Genomic DNA, 24,104 nt, shown 5'->3' with positions numbered 1-24,104 from the left:
ATACTTTTACTTTGAATTATTGCTTTATGAGTTAACTCTTATGTAAGACTTATTGATGCTTGTCTTGAAGTACTATTCATGAAAAGTCTTTGCTATATGATTCACTTGTTTACTCATGACATTTACATTGTTTTGATCGCTGCATTCACTATATATGCTTACAAATAGTATTATCAAGGTTATGATGGCATGTCACTCCAGAAATTATCTTTGTTTATCGTTTACCTGCTCGGGACGAGCAAGAACTAAGCTTGGGGATGCTGATACGTCTCCGACGTATCGATAATTTCTTGTGTTCCATGCCACATTATTGATGATATCTACATGTTTTATGCACACTTTATGTCATATTCGTGCATTTTCTGGAACTAACCTATTAACAAGATGCTGAAGTGCCGATTCTTTGTTTCTGCTGTTTTTGGTTTCAGAAATCCTAGTAAGGAAATATTCTCGGAATTGGACGAAATCAACGCCCAGGGTCCTATTTTGCCACGAAGCTTCCAAAAGACCGAAGAGGAGACGAAGTGGGGCCACGAGGTGGCGACACCATAGGGCGGCGCGGCCCAAGCCCTGGCCGCGCCGACCTGTGGTGTGGGCCCCTCGTGACGCCCCTTGACCTGCCCTTCCGCCTACAAATAGCCTTCGTCGCGAAACCCCCAGTACCGAGAGCCACGATACGGAAAACCTTCCAGAGACGCCGCCGCCGCCAATCCCATCTCGGGGGATTCAGGAGATCGCCTTCGGCACCCTGCCGGAAAGGGGAATCATCTCCCGGAGGACTCTACGCCGCCATGGTCGCCTCCGGAGTGATGTGTGAGTAGTCTACCCCTGGACTATGGGTCCATAGCAGTAGCTAGATGGTTGTCTTCTCCTCATTGTGCTTAATTGTCGGGTCTTGTGAGCTGCCGAACATGATCAAGATCATCTATCTGTAATTCTATATGTTGTGTTTGTTGGGATCCGATTAATAGAGAATACTTGTTATGTTGATTATCAATTTATATCTATGTGTTGTTTATGATCTTGCATGCTCTCCGTTACTAGTAGATGCTCTGGCCAAGTAGATGCTTGTAACTCCAAGAAGGAGTATTTATGCTCGATAGTGGGTTCATGTCTCCGTGAATCTGGGGAAGTGACAGAAATCTCTAAGATTATGGATGTGCTGTTGCCACTAGGGATAAAACATTGGTGATATGTTCGAGGATGTAGTTACTGATTACATTACGCGCAATACTTAATGCAATTGTCTGTTGTTAGCAACTTAATACTGGAGGGGGTTCGGATGATAACCTGAAGGTGGACTTTTTAGGCATAGATGCATGCTGGATAGCGGTCTATGTACTTTGTCGTAATACCCAATTAAATCTCACTATACTCATCATAATATGTATGTGCATGGTCATGCCCTCTCTATTTGTCAATTACCCAACTGTAATTTGTTCACCCAACATGTTGTTTATCTTATGGGAGAGACACCTCTAGAGAACTGTGGACCCCGGTCCAATTCTCTATACTGAAATACAATCTACTGCAATCTTTGTTCTCTTTGTTTTTACGCAAACAATCATCATCCGCACTATACATCTAATCATTTGTTACAGCAAGCCGGTGAGATTGACAACCTCGCTGTTTCGTTGGGGCAAAGTACTTGGTTTGTGTTGTGCAGGTTCCACGTTGGCGCCGGATCCCTGGTGTTGCGCCGCACTACATCTCGCCGCCGTCAACCTTCAACGTGCTTCTTGACTCCTACTGGTTCGATAAACCTTGGTTTCTAACTGAGGGAAACTTACTGCTGTACGCATCACACCTTCCACTTGGGGTTCCCAACGGCGTGTCAATCGCGTTTGTATGTCTTTGTTTTGTTTGGTACCTCCGAGAATCTTGGTTTCATTTTGATAATATGGGGCCGGGGAGTAGTACTCCTTGCGTATCTAAAAATCATTGTAAGTGCATGTTTGGAAGGGTTTGAACGAGAGAAAAAAGTACACATACGTTGTTTCAAGACTAGACATAACTATTGATGTGTTCAACTGTGCTCGGATACGAGACGTTGTGTGGGATCTCCAGCGGATCGAGCCGTCAGCGACGAGTCATTTCAAGCCTAATTTTGAGATGCAAATGTGTCACCGCGGACACCGTATCTCCACGCGTCTTCCTGTTCCACTACCGGGGCCACACCGAGTAGCCCGTAGCCAGATTTGATGTAAACATGCCTGACCTGTCGCTCCATCTTATACTCCATATCTTAATCATACATATTTTTGGATCTACCCATTACAACACTCCATTAAACACTCTACCTCTAGTAGCGTAGCAGAGCACGAAACTTGAAAGAGTGCTTATTCCCAAATCTTCCAATGTTAGGACAAAATGAAGTTCCCAACGTTCGAAAAACAGCTTGGCATTACCGCAAACCGACACTTCAGATTAATTATAATCAAAATTCACACCTCGTTGTTTGACCAAAAAAAAATCGAGACAGAACTCACAAGAAGCATAGGGAATTTCATCGCTGTCCAACAAAATCGCAAGAAATGTGTCGCATCACTCCTACTCAATCGTAGTGGCCCAAACGTTTTGCTTCGCCCGGATCGGCCCCGGTCTGGTTACCGTTGGCGCTCGTGTCCCCACGAGGGAAAAAGGCGTCGGACCGACGGCCAAAAAACAAAAGGCCTACACCCGACCGGACGGCGGGCGAGCAACATGGCGCTCACGTTCCCCCACAACAGTGTCTCATCAGCCGTCCGTCGCCGATCGGGCGGCTAGATGCGCGCCCCGAGTCGAACGTTGAGATTTAATTCCTAATCTAATCTGCCAGCGCTTTCCCTGCGTCCCTGTCTGCGCCGCGCGTGTTCCCTCCATTGATTCTCTCCTCCTCTGCAGCATTGCACCCTCTATAAAGCCGTGGGGCGCCCTGCTCCGTTGCAGATCAATCACACCACCCGCCCATACCTAGCCGTTGGGCGCTGCATCGTCTTCTACCTCCGCCCTCCGGCCATCACCTTGCTTGGGTGAATTGATTTCCTACAAGTGGGAGATACTTGCGGGACTGTGCAGATAGGTGGCGGAACAGTGGATAGATAGATAGGCTCGTGCGTCGCTGTCGGACTCTGGATCGCCCCTGACTCATCGCCGCCGCGACCAGTCGCCGTCGCCGTCGCTTCACAACTCCGGTAAGTAACCGCCCCGCGCGCTATTTATACCCGCTTTCAGTTCCCCTGCAAACAGTACCACCAATCTTTGCTTTCGCCAACGCCCCTTTCAATCAAATCCCCTGTGCCTCCCCTACGTCTTCCCGCTGCCGCATTTGCTGAAAACACCCCGTTCCGTTACAACCGTGAACCTACGTCTTTCGCCAAGCACATATAACCGTCGTTCTCGTTTCTTCTTCTTTACTGCCTTCGTTCTCGGCGGCATCATGCCGGGCGTCACGGCCACCAAGCTGCTACAGAAAGTGAGTCGCCGAGATCGGCTGCAAAACTAAGCAGCGCCTTGCCGCCGCCGCTATGCTTGACCACGCTTTATCTATTTTTGTTTCTGTCTGTTGCGATTACCTGGGTCCTTGTTGCCGTTTCGCCTTCGGGCGGGCCTCGCCGGAAGATGCCAACAAATCCGGCGGCCGCGCCGTATGAATGCCAAAACACCCCGATCCGTTACAACGGCGGGGAGGGCCAGAGGAGGATAGTCTGCCCGTTTTTTTGGGAAGGAGTGGATGGCATTGAAGCCGGCCGCTGCTCCGTCTTCCATGCCCGCACCAATCCAACCACTCCTCCATCCATGAACCTTATCGTCGCCGCCGGCCCAGGCTATATAAAGAGGAATGAAAAGGTGGAGAGAAAGGCAGCAGGCTTCAGCGCTTCACGCCTCCTCTCTCCATTCTTCTTCTTCTTCCCATCCACCCTAGCTACCATTCGTCTCTAATCGTTGCCGCTGGCTCACACCACCACCGCCCTCTGTCCTTCTGGTAAGAGAGGCAGGCCAAGGCCAGCCATGGCCGTTTCTTGCTTGCCCATTCAACACTCTAGCTATTGCTGTGTCTTCTGTCAAACATAAAAAAATGAAAATCTTTTTTTTGCTTGTCTGTTGCTTGCTGGGAGCATTTACCGTGAGCTTGGCTTGGACCTGAGTCCAACTGTCCAAAGGTGCCGGCCGTTCACGCGTCTTGGATTTTGCCACAGATTTCCAATCGGTTGCAACAAACGCATTGAATTTGGGCGTTCATCGCCTGAGCACTTCACCCCAATGCCCCTCCTCATAGGATAGGAATAGTGCTCTGCTCTCGTGGTGGCAGGGTTAGCAGCATAGTAAACACCTCCCCCCTCCTCCCTGTTCTTGCAACGGTTCATACGTTTTGCGGCGTCTGCAAGGATGGGCGTCCTGCTGCTGTAGCGGCTGCCCTCTTCTTCCTCTGCTTTGCTTCTGGTGATTTAGTCATGTCTAATTATTTGCTCATTTCTACAATTTTCTGTCTTTTGTGTTAATTCTCTTATAGTTTTCTAATGTCTGCAAGTATACTCCGTTTGATTGCCATTTGAAGCACGGTTCTTAGTCTTCTTTTTGTTACAAGTACTAATTGCAGTTTTTCTGAATGTTGCCAGATATTGCACAGATACCTTAAAATAAACAATGGATCGCTTAAACTAACGTGACATCATCATACGACTCGCTTTCACAATCACAACTTGCACTAAAGAAATCATCTGACAACTAGTAGTATACTGTAGTAGTTTTTAACAAAAACACGCCGCAGATCACAACTATCTCTTAGCACTACTACAACCATGGCTTCTTGCATCCTTGCGCGTTCTCGGATCCCCTCGCCGTTGACTGCATCCATTGATCCTCCGCCATGTCGGTCGCCTGCCGTCTCCGGGCCGGCGTCCTCAAGCCGCTGGAGGACGGTCTCACTGTGATTCTCATCGGGTCGCTTGAATGTTTCGCGCAGGTCAAGAAGCTCCTGGTCCCGCTCCTGCACCGGCACAGGATGGCGCTGCTCACGGCGCCGGCGGTCTTCGCCGCGCTCCTGCTCTTCTGGGCAGTGCTCGGCTCCACCGACGCGGACGTTGCGCCGCTGTACAAGGACCCAGCGCAGCCCGTGGAGGCGCGCGTCACCGACCTGCTGGGCAGGATGACGCTCGCGGAGAAGATCGGGCAGATGACCCAGATCGAGCGGCTCGTGGCCACGCCCGAAGTGCTCCGGGATAACTTCATCGGCAGCCTGCTGAGCGGCGGCGGGAGCGTGCCGCACAAGGGCGCCACGCCGCAGGAGTGGCAGGCCATGGTGGACGGCTTCCAGAAGGCCTGCATGGAGACGCGGCTCAGCATCCCCATGATCTACGGCATCGACGCCGTCCACGGCCACAACAATGTCTACGGCGCCACCATCTTCCCACACAACGTCGGCCTCGGCGCCACCAGGGACCCTTACCTTGTCAGGAGGATCGGCAACGCCACCGCGCTCGAAGTCAGAGCCACCGGCATCCAGTACGCCTTCGCGCCCTGCATCGCGGTAAGTCATCTTAAATCCTTCAACAGCAATGCCGCTCAGAAATTTGAACTTTTTATTGTTGCATTGTGCTGAACTCTGCTGCTTATGTCCATGAACAGGTGTGCAGAGATCCGAGGTGGGGCCGGTGCTACGAGAGCTACAGCGAAGATCACCGGATCGTGCAGTCCATGACGGAGCTCATCCCGGGCCTCCAGGGTGAGGTCCCCGAGGGCTTCACCAGCGGGATGCCATACGTCGCCGGAAAGTATGACCCCGTCCAAGAACACTTTTGTCACACATGAACCGTCCGTCACTACTTTGTTTGTACAACTCATCTTACAAAGAAAAAATTGAATGTAGGAACAAGGTTGCGGCGTGCGCGAAGCACTTTGTCGGTGATGGCGGCACGGTGAACGGCATCAACGAGAACAACACCATCATCAACGAGCAGGGCCTGATGAACATCCACATGCCGGCTTACCTCAACGCCATGAAGATGGGTGTCTCCACCGTCATGATCTCCTACTCCAGCTGGAATGGGAAGAAGATGCACGAAAATGGAGATCTCATCAACGGATACCTCAAGGGCAAGCTCAATTTCAAGGTAAGAACAATATGTAACAATCATAAACAGTTTGAACTACTTACCAGATGTTGGATTATTGTAATCTTCAGATGTTCATTTGCTCTGTTGCATCTTGTTGTACAGGGCTTCGTGATCTCAGACTGGGAGGGCATTGACAGGATCACAAACCCTGCAGGGTCGGACTACTCGTACTCGGTCAAGGCTTCTATCAATGCCGGCCTTGACATGGTAAGGCCAACCTCCCAGTTAAAGAAACCATCTCTGACTGCAATGCTGCTTGCTGAGATCGACGATTCTTGTCATGTCGCAGATCATGGTGCCTAACAACTACCAGAGCTTCATCAGCCTCCTGACTGGCCACGTCAACAGCGGCGCCATCCCCATGAGCAGGATCGACGACGCCGTCACCCGGATCCTGCGCGTCAAGTTCACCATGGGCCTCTTCGAGAACCCTTACTCAGACCCCAGCATGGCTGGTTATCTCGGAAACAAGGTACTGATTGATGAAGCTGAATTTTAGAAACCAAAATGTTGGAAACGCACCTGAACTTCTGAACTTATGGTGTGCTCTGAATTTGATTTTCCAGGAGCACAGGGATTTGGCGAGGGAGGCGGTGAGGAAGTCGCTGGTGCTCCTGAAGAACGATGGCAAGGCGAGTGACAAGCCGCTGCTGCCGCTGCCCAAGAAGGCAGCCAAGATCCTCGTCGCCGGTAGTCACGCCGACAACTTGGGCTACCAGTGCGGCGGTTGGACGATCGAGTGGCAGGGCGACACCGGCCGCACCACCGTAGGAACGACCATCCTCGACGCCGTGAAGGCCGCCGTGGACCCGTCGACGGCTGTGGTGTTCGCCGAGAACCCCGACGCTGACTTCGTCAAGAACGGCGGCTTTTCCTACGCCATCGTGGTGGTAGGCGAGCACCCGTACACCGAGACCAAGGGCGACAACCTGAACCTGACCATCCCGGAGCCCGGGTTGAGCACCGTGCAGGCGGTGTGCAGCGGGGCGCCGTGCGTGACGGTGCTCATCAGCGGGCGGCCCGTGGTGGTGCAGCCGCTCCTGGCCGCGTCGGACGCTCTGGTGGCGGCGTGGCTCCCCGGCTCGGAGGGGCAGGGCATCACCGACGCGCTGTTCGGCGACTACGGGTTCGGTGGGAAGCTGCCGCGGACATGGTTCAAATCGGTGGACCAGCTGCCGATGAACTACGGCGACGCGCACTACGACCCGCTCTTCCCGCTCGGCTACGGCCTCACCACCAACGCCACCAAGGCCTACTAGACAGGATTACTAGACAGCAGGAAAGTACACCATACTAGAGATAGGAAACTGGGACATGAACCGTGAGTTCCTGCTCCCTGCCATGGCTGCCGATCGATTTGTTTCGACCGGTTTACTATTATTAGTACTATTCTTTTTTTACTGTCTTATTATTGTTGGTTGATCTGGTTGTATGCTCGGTTCTCATTGTGGAGCAGTATATAATCCAATTGATGAGCAATTTCAAGTGGCTTCAACCTTCAAAGATCAAGAATACTCTAGAAGAGAATAACAACACCAAACCAGACAGCTTATCTCACCAAACCAGATAGCCTTTATAAAAGGAAGATACATTCTTGAGAGTGTTGTCTCTGCCCATGAAATTATTCATAATGATTTGCATAATGGACATTCTGATTTTATCTTTAAATTGGATTATGAAAAAACTTATGATAGGGCTGATAGGGATTTTTTACTAAAGATGATGGAGAAAAGGGGCTTTAACCCATATTGGATGTCTATCATTAAAGGTCTTTCATACAATGGATATGTGGGTGTCAGATTAAATGATAAAAATAGTGAGTTCTTTTTTTACCAGTAGAGGTGTTAGACAAGGAGACCATATATCTCTAATCTTTTTAAATTTCATGGCTGATGTTTTCACCAAAATGCTGGTTAAAGCTGCTGCCAGTAGGCAGCTTGCTGGTCTTATGCAAAAGTTGGGTAATGGAGGGGGATGCAATATGCTGTTGACATCTTGTTATTCTTAGAAAATAACATGTGTTCTGCTATCAACTTGAAGTGGGTCATATCCTGCTTTGAATAGATATCTAGGATGAGAAACAATTTCCATAAATGTAATTTGGTTCCCATTAGTATAATGGAGGGGGATGTGCAGCTTTTTGATCAAGCTTTAAGCTACAAGTTGGGGGTGTTTCCTTTGCAATATTTAGGGATACTAGCTAAGGAAGGAGAACATACAACCTATTGTTGACACGATTTTGAAAAAAAAAACAGTAGGATGGAGGGGGAAACTTCTTAACCATGCTGCCAAGTTGGAGCTGGTTATAACTTATAAGTGTAATAGCTAGTATCCCTTTGTATCTGCTGAGTGTCATTAAATTTCCTAAATGGGCTATTTCCCTAATCAACTCTCAAATGACTCATTGTTTTAGGATAATTATGAGGGTCATCACAAGTATCACTTAGCTAATTGGGGATGGTTACTCAGAAGAAGGAATATGGGGGCCTTGGAATCCCTGACCTAGCTGAGATGAATCTTTGCCTCCTAGCTTCCTAGATTAAAAGATATAATCTAAGTGAGGACAAGCTTTGGAAACAAATTATTGATCATAAATACAGAGTTGGTAATCCTAATTTCTTTTCATGTCCCTCTACTGGTGCCTCTCCTTTTTGGAAAGGTGTGCTCTTGGCTGCTAAAGCTGCCAAAATGGGTTACCCGTGGAAAGTAGGTGATGGGAAGGAAGTAAAATTTTGGGAAGATCGCTAGTTGGTACTTGTAGCTTGGCCATTCAGTACTGGGAAGTATATTTCTTGGTGAATGAGTAAAATAAAACTATTGCTGACCTTTGGGATGGTGGATCCTTAAAAGAAACTTTCAGAAGATGTTTTGACCATAGGCTCATGGTACAATGGTTTGAGATTCTTCAAATTGCACACACCATTCAGCTTACTCCTGATAGTGATGTATCTGGACGTGGGAAGCTGGTGGATGTGGCAATCAGTAGATGTTTTGACTTTGTGTTTTCTGTGATGAGCTTGAGTCTTGTCGGTATCTTTTCTGTGAATGTGTTGTTTCTTTCAACATGTGATCTGGGATGAAGAGGATTTTGGGTTTTTACTTCCCCTCTGCAACTATAGTTGACATCTCTTCCTTATGGAAAAACAAAAAGAAAAATGTTTTGATATATATGGTTAATGTTGTTATCTTCAGAATTATCAGGCTTACCAGAAATGACATGGTGTTCAATCGAACACAATGGTTTAGGATGCAGGTGTTGTGGAGGAAAACTGCTTCCAACCTTTCACAACGTGGCATCCTACTAAAGGAGGAAGAAAAAGGAAGGCTGATAATGATGGTGAACAAGCTGGAAATCTTGGGTCGAATGACACCTCTGTTATCGTGGCTGGAACCTAGGTGACTCCTCACAAAAGGGCGAGAACTACTCTGGAAGTATGCACTATGAACCACGAGAGGTGTTCTGGACCTTTGCTAATCACTGCTGCAGACCTTGCGAGAACTCTGGGAGGAAATGGCTTGATCCTGGTGGGAGACGGTGAAGGGTTCACAGTGCTTCATAGGCCTTAGTCGGGGAAGACTTGGGTAGGATCAGGTCTTAGATAGGATCTATGAGAACAATTTTTTTGCAAAGAAAAAACATGTTCAAAAAATCTGAAAAAAAATCACAACACACATCTATGTTATATATGCAACGCCAAAAATTTGCAACTTCAAATTCGACATACATTTGGAGAGACAAAAAAGATAAATCTGAGTGTGAATAGTGTGAAATACTACTCAACCAGATCTGACACTATTCACAATAGAATTTGTCTTTTTTGTTTCTCCAAGTGTAGATCAGATTTTGAGCTGAAATTTCTTGGAGTTGTAGATACAACCTATATGCATGTTGTTTATTATTTTCAGATTTTTTCGCCTGTTCAAAGTATGTTTTTTCTGAGTTGATCCTATGATCCTACCTAATGGAGAGATCTTATACAAGTCTCTCCCGGCCTTAGTCCTCCTCTCCCATGTCTTCTCTTGTAGAGTTTGGTTTGTGTCAGTTTTACATCGTCATGAGTCTTTCCTCGAAGTGGGAAATGTTGAGAGCTTTGAAACTTCTCCCCCTAGCTAGTTTTGTGTGTAAGTCTGAGTAGACCTAGCAATATGTGATGTTTTGTAATAGCGCTGTGACATTTGGTTTCGGAAATGGAACTGGGGCTATGTCCAGTTTTTCTTTTTAAAAAAGAATAACAACACCAAATATTACCATATTAAGGCAAGTGGTAGGCCTACTAGAGAGGATTAGTTTAGACCAACGGGAGGGTAGAGTTAGGTATGTGTATTGCATTCATCCATGTGAAATTGGGGGATTTTTTAAATCAAACATGAAGTGATTGAGGTTTCACTTACATCCAAGAGTAGGGTATTTTTAATAACTGCAAAATCAAAACCACCGAAAGGTGAAATATGAATCTAAATTTAATGTTTATGTCACAGAGTTCCATCTCCCAAACTTCAGGGATCACTTTATTTCAAAAAACACAAGTTTCAAATAACTGAAAAAAAAATATAGATGTAGTGAGTGATGTGTCCTTCAAACGTATGGATCTAAGTATAGTAAAGAGTGCATATTTTCAAAACTCCAAGCTTTGTTATTTTTGTGTAGCCCAAAAATCAAACAATCTAGGGCTGCAATTGTTTCTGCAAGCTTGTAAGATACATCATTGACTGCATCCATATTTTTTTTAAAAGATTTTTTGAATCTTGTAAATATGATTTCCAGGTTTTTTTTTACTAGAGCCAACGAGAGTTTTGATATATATATCCAACTTAAACAACTGAGATACATCTTATATATCCCCCGGCGTATGCATCAGAAAATCCTTCGGGAACATACGAGGATTCACATACTGTATCTCTGATGAATGCTGGTTTGGCAAACCTTGCCAGCCATACGAATAAATACAGCCTTTTTGAAGGAGCCATCGTCAGTAACGCTAGGCACCAGCCAAAAACAAACATCACATAATGCATGGAGGGGCGGCACAAAAGCATTGAGAGATATCAGAGAGCATGCCCCTGAAGACTAAAAAGAGGCAGACCTTTGATGTTTCAGGTCACCACAGTTACTAGAGCAAACGATTTACAATATATACAGTCAAACCATTGGAGACATTCTTGAGTTCGTGAGATCTTGTCCAGAATCCTTTTTGCAGAGTGGCTCCCCAACCTCCAAAACAAAAATTCGACTTCTAGTCATGCGTAGACGTGTAGTGTCTACCTCTTTGCATAGGAGAGATATGGATCTTGAGCTATGGATAGAACGTCTGGTCTTTCTGATTGGTTGTATGTCAAGCAACGGCGTATCAGTTCCTGCATACGTTGAAGTAAAAAATATAAATGAAATTGACTGACAAACAAAATGGGAACAATAATGTTTCACATTAGTACAGCTAAAAAATTCCATTTGTGGTAATTGGCAATGCAAGATCAAAATATTGCCAAACTAGCAAACAAGCATGGATTGCGAGTCGAAAGACTAGTCGAGACTAGTCGACGACTAGTCTACGAGTCGCATTTGCAAGGTCGACTCGGCCAGTCGACTCGACTCATTTGATGAGTCGATCGAGTCGATCGACTAGTCTTGACTAGTCTCGACTAGTCCAGGTTTGTGAGTCTGTCGACTTAAAAAATGACCCCACATGTTATAATTTTTTCCATTCTTTCCTCCCATTCCCATTTTTCCCCGTGTTCCCCCGTGAAACCAAGATCGAGAGACAGTTTCCCCCGCTCAAACCCAAAAGCCAAAACACATCTTGGTGTTCTCAACCTGTAGGCTGCAAGAACCTGTCGGCCATTGGAAGGAATTGCCCAGGTTTTCCCCCACTCCCCTGTCCCCAACCTGTAGGCTGCTGGTTCATGGACAAGAGGAAGGCCTTGGCCATTGGAAGGAATTGCCCAGGTTTTCCCCCACTCCTCTATCCCTAGCCTTATATTCTATCCTACATTAAACACATTAGTAATTTAGTGTTAAACATGAGTCTTGCTGAGTCGAGACTAGTCTTGACTAGTCTCTGAGTCGCTGCCCCAGAACGACCTGTCGACTCGTCGACTCGCAATCCTTGCAAACAAGGGCACATACTTACTGCAAAAGTGAATACTTAGCAGATAAGGGATGTTATCATCATTTTTTAGATAACTCATGGCATCCATCAAAACTAGAGCCTAAGAACCAAGTTGAAACCGAACTGACAGTCTCCTGTCACAACGCATAGCATGCATAATCTAGCAAGGGAAACACTACAACAAGTGATGGCTCAAAACGTACATATGCCATATGAACAAACAGAAAATATACCTTCGCCTCATTTGATACAGCTGGCTTTGGAGGGAATTCCACCCTCCGTGCGTTGATGATTGTATCCTCCCGAAGTATTCTCTCCTGGGTCTGGTCATGACCAAAAGGACGCCTCCCATAGAGCATCTGATAAAACATTACACCAGCTGACCAAACATCCACCTGCATGACAGCAGCAGCAATAGTTTACTCACCAATCGGAATGAAGCTGCCGTTGCCATAACTTGGTTGTTTAAACTGAAAGTTTGGGAAGCTCATAAATGAGTCCAAAACTTGAAGAAGAGGGTTAACTAGGGATCATGTCTCCGATTTTGTACAAACAAAAATGCATATCCACGAGACCAGATTGACACAGTAGAATGGACCAACTGTTGATTACATTGAAAGGTAAAACATGCTGGCAAATATCAATACCTTAGATGAAATAAATGGTGTTTTGCTGAGATCAAAGCATTCTGGTGGCAGATACCTGGAACAAGAACAAAGAATTAAAAACCAGAAAAAATTCTCATTCTGAAGGAACATTGATGCAGCAGACCCATTAACATAAACAAGAATTGAATGTATAATACAACCAGTTTACATAGGCGGTAACACAAGAATGGTTCCACTCAACAAACAGTAATTTGTTTTGAAGGTTATACAATTATACACCAAAGGTAATACTAAAAGGTCCATGAACTACTGCACCAGGAACAGCAAATCAAATCCCAACACTCCAAAGGATACCATAAAAACACTAAGATCCGGTCTATCTAGTAAGGATTAACTGAGAAAGTGAACGCACTCAGCCACTCACCAATAGGTTCCAGCTCCCTGAGAAGTGAGTTCCATTCCCTGAGACCCAACATCATCCTCCACTATCTTGCTGAGGCCAAAGTCTGTAACTTTCGTAACACCGACCTCATCAAAGAGAACGTTGCCTGGTTTGAGGTCATAGTGGATGATCTTCTGAGCCTTTTTGTTAAGATAAACAAGGCCCTGAAATACTTGAACAATTATGATTCTTGCTTCCTTTTCTGGAAGAACTGGTGTTGCTTTAAGGACTGCATCGAGATCCTTTCCTGGGTCAAACGTGAGCAATGGAGATAACATTATTAGATGCCACTACATCTTGATCTGGGAGTTCTAGATTTTGATAGTAAGATCATTATCAATAACTAATCCCTCCGGTCCTTTTTAATTGACTCGAATTCAGTACAAAGTTGTACTAAATCCGAGTCAATTAAAAGAGACTGGAGGGAGTACAAACTACTACAAGTATATGCTAACTATAACTAAGAAGATAACAGCAAAAATGTAGAAACTTCAATCTACTATATGAGATATGATCTATCATAATTTGCATATGTATGCACTAGCAGTCTGGTGCCAACATCAATGCCATGCTCAGCAACTAAAAAAGATTACTTCTGCCTCCATTCAATATCATTAGAATTGCTAATAATCTATCTAAAATATTAGTGGCATCAGCATAGTTTCCTGTATGCATCTTAGTGATCAAACATGGCAGTCGTATTCCATACCTTATAAGCTCATAATGGGGTATTAGTGCTCCATATAAAGATCATATAAATGGCAATGTGGAAGTTGTAACTCTAAAAAAACTAAGACCAAATATATGGAAGCATGGTTTAAATGTCCCTTTTAGTTCCTGCCTTGAACATTTTATTTCGCTACCTATACTGCTAATATTAAAACTGAATAAGTTCGCTGGTGTAAGGGTTCATCGTAGATTGTATCTGGGCTACACCGTTCAATCCTGGCACAAACCAATCCTAAAGAGGAAAAAAACATGAGGAAATGGATATAATAAATGACATAAGACTCCACACAAAAGAATCGACAGAACTGAATTTACACTGTCAAGAAGATAAATTATACCGCTGCAATATTCTAGGACGGTGCAGAATGTGTTGTGGTCAATCTCAAATATATCCCATAGCCTGACAATGTTCGTATGAACCAGAGTCTTGTGGATATTATATTCACGAATAGCATGCCGTATGTAGCTTTGCTTTTTCTCCTCACTCCACTGAGCATTCAAACCATGGAGCTTACAAGCGACGTACTTGTTTTCAACCAAGTCAAAAGCCTGCTCGAAGGAACAGTTTCATGTTAAGTGTTACCATACAAAGATTTCTACAGATAAGATGTGAATGCTATATCAAAACGCAGTGAAATGACTTTAAAAAGAAAGCTGAAAACACTAATCAATGTTCTGACATAAAAAATAAATTCAACATTAAATCTGGTACAAGGTGGTATACCCTCCTCTTATTTTATAACACCTTGCATTTTATGAAAGAAAAGGAAAAAAGCTGCCACAGACAAGGATCAGAAATGGAAGGTGATGGTTCTTGGTAAGTCCGGCACGAAGCACCCTTGCGAGGCTTGGATGGCACCGTGGTAGGATTTCAGTAGGGTAACTAGTTAGCTCAGTACAAGGTCAATGGACAGGGAGGAGAGAAAAGAGCGTAGGGATTAGAGAAATAACTTATTCTTGGCATGCTTTTATAGCATATCCTAATACAACGAGTCAACGACTAGGCAAACTAAACTACAGGCATAATTTCCAAAATAGAACCGTACTATTTCTCCCTATCTGACAAGTCGATTAGGAGCTGACAGACAGCTGGAAACCAAATCCACTTCTCAGTCACTTGCAATGGCTGCTGCCACATGCTGCCTGGAGTACTGGTTTTCCTATGCGACGTAAGCCAACAGACCCTAGTGCAGCCACCAGCAACCCCTGTCCGGGCTCCCTCTGCCGCCGGCCTGCTCCACATTAGCGGTGGGCACAGGCAGTCTTCCGTGGTAGTGCAGTGGACATCCTTCTCAGATACGGCAGGTACAGTTCGACATTGCAGGGCGAACAGAATTGCAGCTCGGTCTCGCAGGTTCACTCCGGTAGGGTTTCCTCCAGTGGTTCGGATAGGTGGAGACTGGAGAGTCATAAGGCTCTGGGCGAAAGCTCGGGATTCGACAGGGGTTGATGATGGCTCGTGGGTGTCCTTCTCTTCTTGGAGGCATTGTCAAAGAGTACTTCCTCTAAATTAGTCTGTGTACAATTTTGGGTGACCTGTCTAAGGTCGGTGTTTATCTTGTGCCTTGCAGCTCCTTCTAACACAATAACTTACCAACGGAAAAAAGTAACAAGTTGCCCTATGCTGGATACAAAGTTATTAAAAAATGGAGCAGATTTCGCTCACAGCACCTGGATACGATTCCAACTACAAACTAATGGTCTCCTGCGTGCCTCTAAAAAGGCCGGTTTTCGTGGTCAATAAATCACAATATCTATTTCTCATAGCCATGAAAGTAGTCATTGTGCTAATGACCTGACCATGATACACAATTTGATATAGTGAATCCAGTAATGCAGACAGCCCTTTTTAAAGCGCTAGGCCGGGCTTGCCCCTGACTCTAAAAAAGAGCTGGAGGTTTTGCCGAAGTAGGCTTTGGCTAGTAGTATTTTTTTCTGATGGAGGCTGTTGGTATGGCCAGACCATTCCGAGGTTCAGTCGGATGCTCGTGTGCGGTTCTAAGCGAATGCTTAAGTCGTTGACATGGGTTGATGTCGGTGACGATGGCACCCACAGGCGCCGTTTCCCATCTTGAAGGTGTTTCCAAGAACTTGCTCACAATCACTCCGGGTGGCAGACATGTTTCGCGGTTGAGGACTGTTTGGCTTGATGAGGGCGTTGTTTTCCTCTTTTGTCATGTAAATATTCATTGTATCTCTTTGCATTTCTCCTATCTTAATGAAATAAGCAGAACACCTGCCTTTCTGTCAAGAAAATCAATAAGTCAACGGACATTTCAATGTCAGATGTGTTGCAGTGTTACTCCAATTGTTTTCATACAGATTTTGTCCACTAAAATTTAAATAAATACCAGGTTTGCTTCTTTGTGTCTAACATTTTAACTTCCTCCCATAGTTTGTACCTTTTACACCCATCTTGGATAGGCCAGGATCCAAGCCTCCCTGCCCACCCAAAATGAAGCTCTTGAAAAGAGCAGATATAACTCTTCTTTGCAATGAAAAGAAACGAAATATCATTGCGTTTTCTCGAAAAAAAAATGCAGATATTGAGAGATACAACTAAATTAATAATGGTAAAGTGCAGTGGTGCTAATACTTTATTGACACAAAATGCATTGGTACTTAAAGATGCACTACTGGTAACAATGGTTTAGTGCTCCTGTTTTTTGTTTTAATATATGTATAGCTGAAGAAAGAATATACCTTGTACACCTCACTAAACCCACCCTTTCCAAGAAGATTTAACAGAGCATATCGATGATGAAGAATTTGGAAGTTATTAAAGCGTGATCCGTCTTCATCTCTAAGACGCTTCATTTCACGTATAAGCCTTCCCTTTTCCAATTCATACCGATCTCTTTCTCTCAAATACTGCTCTTCTTCCTGGCATTGAATTATAAAAAGTAGGTCAAGAGGGGGAAGGTGTGTTCTAGCAAAGTGGGATCCCGCCTAAATCCCACTTATACTTCATTTTATCATTTCTAGTGCAAATTTTTTTCTCAAAATTTGCACTAGAAATGACAAAATGAACTACAAGTGGGATTTCGGTGGGATCCCATTTGACACCTTAGTGTGTACGATAACAAGTAGCAGACCAGCATACAGGAAAATAAAGTTACCCGTTTGATACTTGTTAACCGAGATTTACATATCTCATCCTGTAAAAGGAAATCTTCCTCAGACATGCTAGTTTCAGCATCACTGCCATCACCCTTATCTACAATAGCAAACCATCACAAATAAGCAGTGTGCGTAAAGAGAAGTGACGGCAAAAAAATATTACTTAAACTGATATGTGTGTTTATCTCTTGCTTGTGTAAATGCAGAGGGCTTTCTTTAGTTACAAAATAATGAACTGAAGTAATAAAATACATACATCTACTTCAGATGTTCTTCAGTGTGCAAGATAGTTCAAACAGTAACTTCTAAAGAACGTGAGCCAGTACAAGACGATAATTTTAAAAAAGAAAGGGTAACACTTACCAGATTGTCTTTTCTTTAGAGATTTACGATGCCTTTCAATAGCCTCTTTTGTTTCCAGCAATGATTTCTACAGAAAGGCACAACATACATGAGCAATAACAAAGTGATGGTACATAATTGTCACTGTCAAGAATTGGAATTATATAGCAGGGCGGCAAAACATGTAAAGACAAGAGCTGCAAGTCATACAATGTGCCCCAATAGATAAAGCTGTATGGCATATAAACTGCATGCCAACCCAAGTCAGATCAGCAAATTAGGAGCAAAAACGTTTCCCTTGTGAACATGATGCTCAATTTAAAAAGAGCAAGGTGTCATATAACTATATAAGATGCTTGGATGGTAATAAACTAAGGCTAATAACGTGCGGAAGTGATCGAAATCGCAAACAGGACAAAAAGGAACAGAAGTTCACTAATAATATGCCTTCTGGACTAAATGTGAGTAAATGTGTTATTGGCTGGGTATCTGAACAGATCACATAAATCAAAGTTTCACAATAAGTTGTTTACAATTAATATTATGAGCATCTTTCACAAACGAATACTTTAGCTAATAGTGTGTACTGAACTGAACAGATCTATGGAGCCGCAGAAACTTACAAGGTGTGAATTAAGGTCCTTTATTGCCTGGCCATCCTCCCATGTTTCAGATATCATAGTTCCAGCTCTGAGTTATATGACAGAGAGTAGTCAAAGAAGTTTGCAGTGTTCCATACGCAAAACAGGAAATAGAAGAGATGAGAAAATATCCACTGTTCCAGAAAAATTCCCAATACTAGAACACATACTGGATCTATACAGCAACTGACAGGTCATGTTATTAGCCTGTTTCTAGAAGACAATATCGCAGCATACATACTTGTACTACCTCCATCTAAGTGTTACTTTTGTCTAGATACGGATGTATGTAGATGCATTTTTGTTATAGATAAATCTGTATCTAGAAAAAGTTGAGACACTTATTTTTGGACGGAGGGAGTATAACAATATCAAGCTAGTTAACAATGGCCCATTTACAAAGTAGTACTATTATTCTTCACACAAAAGGAGATTTAGATATGACCTTCTACAGTCTACTATTCCTCATTACGTGTTGGAAGTTCAGATAATTAGGAGATTACCTCATAACACCAATGTTCCCAAGTCTAAAAGATTCCTGCTTTAACCTCATCCGTGCTTCTTGCCTTTCTGCTTTTGATACTGCTATGAGCAGGTCTGACAGGACCTTCATTTGCTGCATCAATGAGAATGGACATGTAAGATAAATACTACTACTTTAATAATGGCTAATATTGCATGGGTACAAGAAGTGTTGTGTGTGCAGACACAGATTTATGCGTACATAAGAAATTAAGAATGAAGAATTGGTAAACAGAAATGGCTGAGTATGAGATAATAGTAACAATCTGCCGATATATAGCACAAGGTTTTAAAGGCGTTAAGGCGTCTTAAAGCGGCTAGGGGGCGCTCTGGCGCCTAAGCGACGCCTAGGCGGGCGCTTTGGACGCCTAGGCGCCTAAAGCGGTCGATTTTCCAAGGCGGAGGGTGGGCGCCTTGACGCCTAAGCGTCGCCTAGGCGACGCCTTAGGGACGCCTTTAAAACCTTGATATAGCATCCAGGGTTCTAAGTGTGAAACCTTTGATTTCTTTTGTTGATCTTGATCTTTGAAATCCTTCAGTTCCTGGTAGAATAATGCAAAGGCAACAAGTCAAGAGACCTAGGGAAGTCAAGAGAAAATAAAGCTTCTAGTGAGTATATCCTTACCTTTGCTAACCTATCACTAAGTTGATGACAGTCAGTCGCTTCTTGACGCGATTTGTTAAGCTCCTCCTCCAACAATGCAACTTTACCACGTAACAGTGATAGTTCTTCCTATTCAATTGGGAGTGCTTGAGAATATAAATTTGAAACAAAAACAAGTGACCCTAGAACATGTTAGTATGGAACACTACATTTCACGAGTATCACTGATTCCCTATAAGATATGAAATGGCCCATTGCAATATTCACCAAAGTAGATCATGCTTTCAGTACGATATCTTAAGTTCTTAACCACAGCAGAATACTTTATGTAGTTAAGATGCCTAGATGCTAGACTCAAACAGAAGTACTGAATCAAATAGAAACACTTCTCCTTGAAGGTAAGGGCATGTATACATGTACAAAAGCCATCAGAAAGACTACTTTATGTAGTTAAATCGCCTAGGTGGCAGACTCAAATGGAAGTATTCGGCAAAACAGGAACTCTTTTTTTTCTCAAAGGGAAGGGTCTGGGACTCTGGGTCCATATACGAACATCATCAGAAGTACTTGCATGTACTACCTCGGTTCTGTTTTAATCGACGCGGCCATCTACTAGCAGCAAGCACATATACTCAACAGGCCCGCGTCGATTAAATGCGTACGGAGGGAGTATATGTATAATCTAAGCACACAAAACACATTCAGAAGCAGAAGCAGAAAGATATGTATGGATAGTAAAAGGATGCATTTGTATAGCAGACCAAGATAGTGTGTAACTCTGTATCTCATAGAAAACGATGTAGAGAAATAATTCTTACATGTATTGCAGTCCTGTCCTCATTCCCAGGTAGAACACTTGATCGGGAATCCTGTATATGGAGCAAATGGTATGTAAGCTAATAATTTAGCACATGAGGATGAATGATTCCATAGTAGGGTGACCAAATGTTCATTACAAGTGTTTCTGCTTGTCAGTAATGGGGACTGTATGAAGCAAATAAGGGGAAATGGTGCTGTTACTGTATAAGTATGTGTATGTGTATGAGATTACAACAAATTAAGCCCTCAGATGCGCCATATCTTTTATCACTTGAGCACAGAATGTACAAACCTTTGGGATCATCATACAGTCAGATTATTACAATCAAATTAGCCAAGCTATCATTGAGCAAGGATTTCAGCCATTTCATGAGTTTCATTCCAGTCCACAAGATTCCAAGATCCTACCTTAATGTGGAATTTTAAATATGTTATGGAACTTAAACTATTTTATCGATCTAAGTCGTGTCATTTAGTAAAATCCAATTCCTTGAGGTGCTTATTGTGATGTGTGACCTATTTCAGCAATCCACCCCTGCCCCAAGTGAGCAAAAATCTAATGGTTTTATTTCAGCATTCTCCAGTTGATTAGAACTTTTCCATATCCAATAAGCTAATCGCTCCTTATCATTGATACATCTCATAATATGAACAACAGCAAAATTTTCACCATCATATTTATATCTTGTACTGACCAATGACCTCTAAAAGAATCTGCAAGAAGAGCCCATGCAGTGATGTGATCAATTCAAGTGAAAGAAAGAAATAAAGCAACCTTAACCATGGGTGAGTCCAAAGCTAGGAAGATAGGATTTTGAGAACAAATTGCATGGCATACCATGCTGGTCAATTTGTCATGCTGGCCATTCGACACAGTTACTGAGGAAGTCGAAGTCTGTCGTGCTTGATCAACCGTCTTCGAGCCACGTCCTCGGCCACGCCCCCTTCCGCGGCCTTGCTTTTTTCTGTTTGGGTTCTCTGACGGCAGTCGTGCGTCTGCGACATCTGCTATCTTTGCTGCCGCGTTAGCTGATCCCTGGCATTGACAATCACAAAAGGATGCGCCAGACACGATGTTACTAAAAGGGAAGTGTAAGGAAGTGAAGAACAGAATAGTTCTGGTGTTTAATTCTAGCTGATTCCTGTTAGAAGAGCACCTCGAAATTTCCAAGAGCTAGGCCGTGGTCGCAATCTGGGGATCTCGGACGCTTCATTGTGTTCTTCTGTATCAAGAACTCCTCGCCGTTCTGACCAGCAAATGCAGGAAACATTAGTTTGGGTTAGAGGGAATGGAATTGGGAATGGGGATATTGAACTGGTCTGTGATTAGCTAGAATATCGAGCAGCATGTAAAGGTTTGCGGAAGGAGATGTTGCAAATAGTTGCAGCCAGCATGATTGTAGAAGTATAGGTAATGTGCAGGCGAGGTAATCGAATGCAGTAGTAGATGAATAGTACGATGTTGTCCTTGTAGCAATAAAAAGGGGGGAGAAGAGTACAAGGTTTAGGGCTGACATCATCATCTGAAGAGGAGGACTCTGGCAGCTCCTCCTGGTCCATGAAGGTGGGGGCGGAGGCCGGGGAGGCCACCGGGTGGTGCGGCGGCGACGGGGGAGGCGCCGAGACGGCCTTGCCGGCCATGCGGGCCTCGAGCTTGGCGAGCTTGTCCGAGGACGGGTTGGAATTCGACGAGAGGTGCTGCACTATGTCCTCCCCAGCCGTCGACGACCCCGACATTGCGCCCCAACTGGATCCGGCCGTGCCGTGGCCCCCGAAGCTTCCGGGAGAAGCAGCCGCGCCGCACCGCGCGCGCTGGTCAGCTGCTCCTCGCCGCGGCGCGCGAGCGCGACGCAGGCGAGCTGGCGGGTCGATCTACAGTGGTCGCGCACGGGTCGCGGGGCGGCGAGCGGAGGCGGGCGCGGGGAACGAATGCGACCGGCCAAGGCAGCGCGGCAGCAACTGCCGCCCTTGTCCCTCGAGCTGGCGACTTGCTGGACGCTGGCGGCGGCGGCGGGTCGGGGCGAAGCGGCGCCGCCGCGAAGAGGATTCGGGTTGCGCAGCTCGGAGGGCACGCCCGGAAACGGAGGCGCAGGTGCAGCACCTCCCCCGCTTTTCCCTTCACTTCCCCTGCCTGCGATTCCATTGCCACTCTCTGCCTATATTTGCTCTCCTCCCGCTCCTCTGGGCCTCCACGTTCCGGCCCGTATCCAACTCAAGCCCACAAACCGGCCCTTGGGCCCTTCATTCTGAGAGTTTACCTGGCCGCGCCGCCTCCCTTGGTCGGAGAGCAAACAATGGCGAGTGGTCCGGAGGAGGAGAGAGCTCGACCAGAGGTCGACGACGACGACGACGACGATATTCCACAGCTAAGCTCCGCGGCCGCGACGGCTCTGCGGGAGTTCCTGGAGCAGCGACTCGAAGGAGAAAAGGGGGAAGGAGACAAGCCGGAGCTGGTCGCGGAGGACTGGCGGCTGAGCCAGTTCTGGTACGACGACCGCACCGCGCGGGAGCTCGCGGCGGAGGTCTCTCTCCTCGCCTCCTCCCTGCCCGGCGCCGCCGTGGCATGTGTCGCGTGCCCGACGCTCTACGCGTACCTCAAGAAGGGCAGCCCGGACGTGCCCGCGCGGCTGCTGGAGTACGACGAGCGGTTCGGGCGGTACGGCGGCGACTTCACCTTCTACGACTACAACCGGCCGGAGGAGCTCCCGCCCGCCTTGAAGCACGCCTACCGGATCGTCGTCGCCGACCCTCCTTACCTGGTAATTCGACCGTTTCTTGGGTGAGTAGATCCTGGTTTGAGTGAATTGTGGGGAGAAATGGTGATTGCTGTTGGTGGTGCAGAGTCAGGAGTGTTTGGTGAAGGTTGCTAAGACGGTGTCGTTTCTCGCGCCGCCTGAAGGCTCGTTCCTGCTCTTACTCACAGGTAAATTGATGCCTGCTCCGGTTGTTTATCAAGTCAACTGAACTCATGAGTGTTGTTTTGTACTGAGACAGAGTTTGATCCAATCAGTTATTGTTTGATACTTCATGGTTTTGTAAATGGGAACCTCATTTTATGTGTTAGCTAGTTGCTTTTTGTTTCGCAATAAAAATAGTGAGCACTCTGATCATATCAGCTTATACCACTGTCATGGGGATAGATTGTCGATGGCTGGTTACTGCAAGTGTCACCGTACACCAGCAGCTTCTTTTCATTCTTTGAAACTGAACATCATCTGCCTCTACTTATATGCAAATGGTTTTCTCTTCAACAATCATTTTAGCTTACTGTCGATGACTGGTAATTAGCATATCATTATCTACAGTTCGGCACTTGCTGACAACTTCCCTAATAACTTGAAAGCATGAAAATAATTTGTTGAAAAACATTCGGTCTTTTGAAAGATTTCTTTCCTCTCTAAGGAAATTTCGTGTGATTTCACACTTCCTTTGCCAGGGGAAGTTCAGACGGACCGCGTGCTGCAGCTCCTGAATGTGCACCCATGTGGTTTCAAACCTCAGCACTCGAACAAATTGGGAAACGTGTTCCGCTTGTTCACAAATTACGATCCTGCAGACAGACTCGGTGGATGGGATCGTAGCGACGGCGCCCACATTTAGCGCCGCTAATTATTTTGTGGCCCATGTCATTGGGTAATGCTTGTTTAGAAACAGAACATGATTTGGCAGTCACGGAGATGTTCATCCCGGTGATGTGCCCATATGTTACATCTTCCTTTCTGATGGATGAGAACGTTGTCAACGTTTGTGTTTGAAAAATATGTCTGCGGTCATGTATTATGGTCATGTAGTATGGAAACAAAACTTTCCACAAGTGTGCCTGTTTTTTTGGCAATGGTTGTTTTACAACAAGTGTATTATTGATAGAGTAAAATCCATCAATGGTCATGGAACTTGTTTAGCTTACTCGCTATGGTCACTGTACCTAGGAATACACTATTTACGGTCACTGAATACGCGTTGGAGCTCATCTAGGTCACTGATGTGCGGTAGACGTACGTATTTAGATGATGTGGCAAGTTGCAGACCCACCTGTCAGGCCAAGTAGGATTCTAGTACTTTATTTTCTTTTGCG

The 24,104-nt window shown here is 45.2% G+C and overlaps 3 protein-coding genes across 5 annotated transcripts; 2 read left to right on the top strand and 1 right to left on the bottom strand.

Moving 5' to 3' along the window:
• The first annotated feature begins 2,925 nt into the window (after window positions 1–2,925).
• Window positions 2,926–7,590, top strand: LOC127292836 (uncharacterized). 3 transcript variants are annotated; one of them, XM_051322336.1, is made up of 7 exons: window positions 2,926–3,173; window positions 4,946–5,509; window positions 5,608–5,753; window positions 5,849–6,092; window positions 6,198–6,302; window positions 6,385–6,567; window positions 6,662–7,590. In XM_051322336.1, the coding sequence occupies exons 2-7, from the start codon at window positions 4,985–4,987 to the stop codon at window positions 7,352–7,354; spliced, it is 1,896 nt and encodes a 631-aa protein (XP_051178296.1). In that variant the 5' UTR covers window positions 2,926–3,173; window positions 4,946–4,984; the 3' UTR covers window positions 7,355–7,590. The 3 variants fall into 3 exon arrangements, with proteins under 3 accessions (XP_051178296.1, XP_051178295.1, XP_051178297.1); XM_051322335.2 differs by lacking the exon at window positions 2,926–3,173 and adding an exon at window positions 3,230–3,454; XM_051322337.2 differs by lacking the exon at window positions 2,926–3,173 and adding an exon at window positions 3,524–3,964.
• Window positions 7,591–10,971: 3,381 nt separating this feature from the next.
• Window positions 10,972–22,139, bottom strand: LOC127292833 (serine/threonine-protein kinase TOUSLED). The gene is made up of 16 exons (XM_051322333.2): window positions 21,545–22,139; window positions 21,187–21,276; window positions 20,868–21,065; window positions 20,029–20,079; window positions 19,232–19,339; window positions 19,104–19,148; window positions 18,588–18,700; window positions 18,067–18,133; window positions 17,465–17,531; window positions 17,101–17,198; window positions 16,685–16,864; window positions 14,320–14,530; window positions 13,235–13,499; window positions 12,850–12,904; window positions 12,436–12,597; window positions 10,972–11,450 (listed from the first exon to the last, which is right to left on the bottom strand). Exons 1-16 carry the CDS (start codon window positions 21,764–21,766, stop codon window positions 11,355–11,357), a joined length of 2,028 nt encoding a protein of 675 aa, XP_051178293.1. The 5' UTR covers window positions 21,767–22,139; the 3' UTR covers window positions 10,972–11,354.
• A 40-nt stretch (window positions 22,140–22,179) lies between these two features.
• LOC127292835 (uncharacterized) lies at window positions 22,180–23,864 on the top strand. Its single transcript, XM_051322334.2, has 3 exons — window positions 22,180–22,788; window positions 22,871–22,952; window positions 23,466–23,864. Exons 1-3 carry the CDS (start codon window positions 22,324–22,326, stop codon window positions 23,627–23,629), a joined length of 711 nt encoding a protein of 236 aa, XP_051178294.1. The 5' UTR covers window positions 22,180–22,323; the 3' UTR covers window positions 23,630–23,864.
• The last annotated feature ends 240 nt before the right edge of the window (window positions 23,865–24,104 follow it).

Source organism: Lolium perenne, chromosome 4 (assembly GCF_019359855.2).
Source record: "Lolium perenne isolate Kyuss_39 chromosome 4, Kyuss_2.0, whole genome shotgun sequence".
NCBI classification, from domain to species: domain Eukaryota; kingdom Viridiplantae; phylum Streptophyta; class Magnoliopsida; order Poales; family Poaceae; genus Lolium; species Lolium perenne.
Note: the sequence above shows the minus strand (reverse complement) of the source record. Positions and strands in the feature narration are given on the sequence as shown.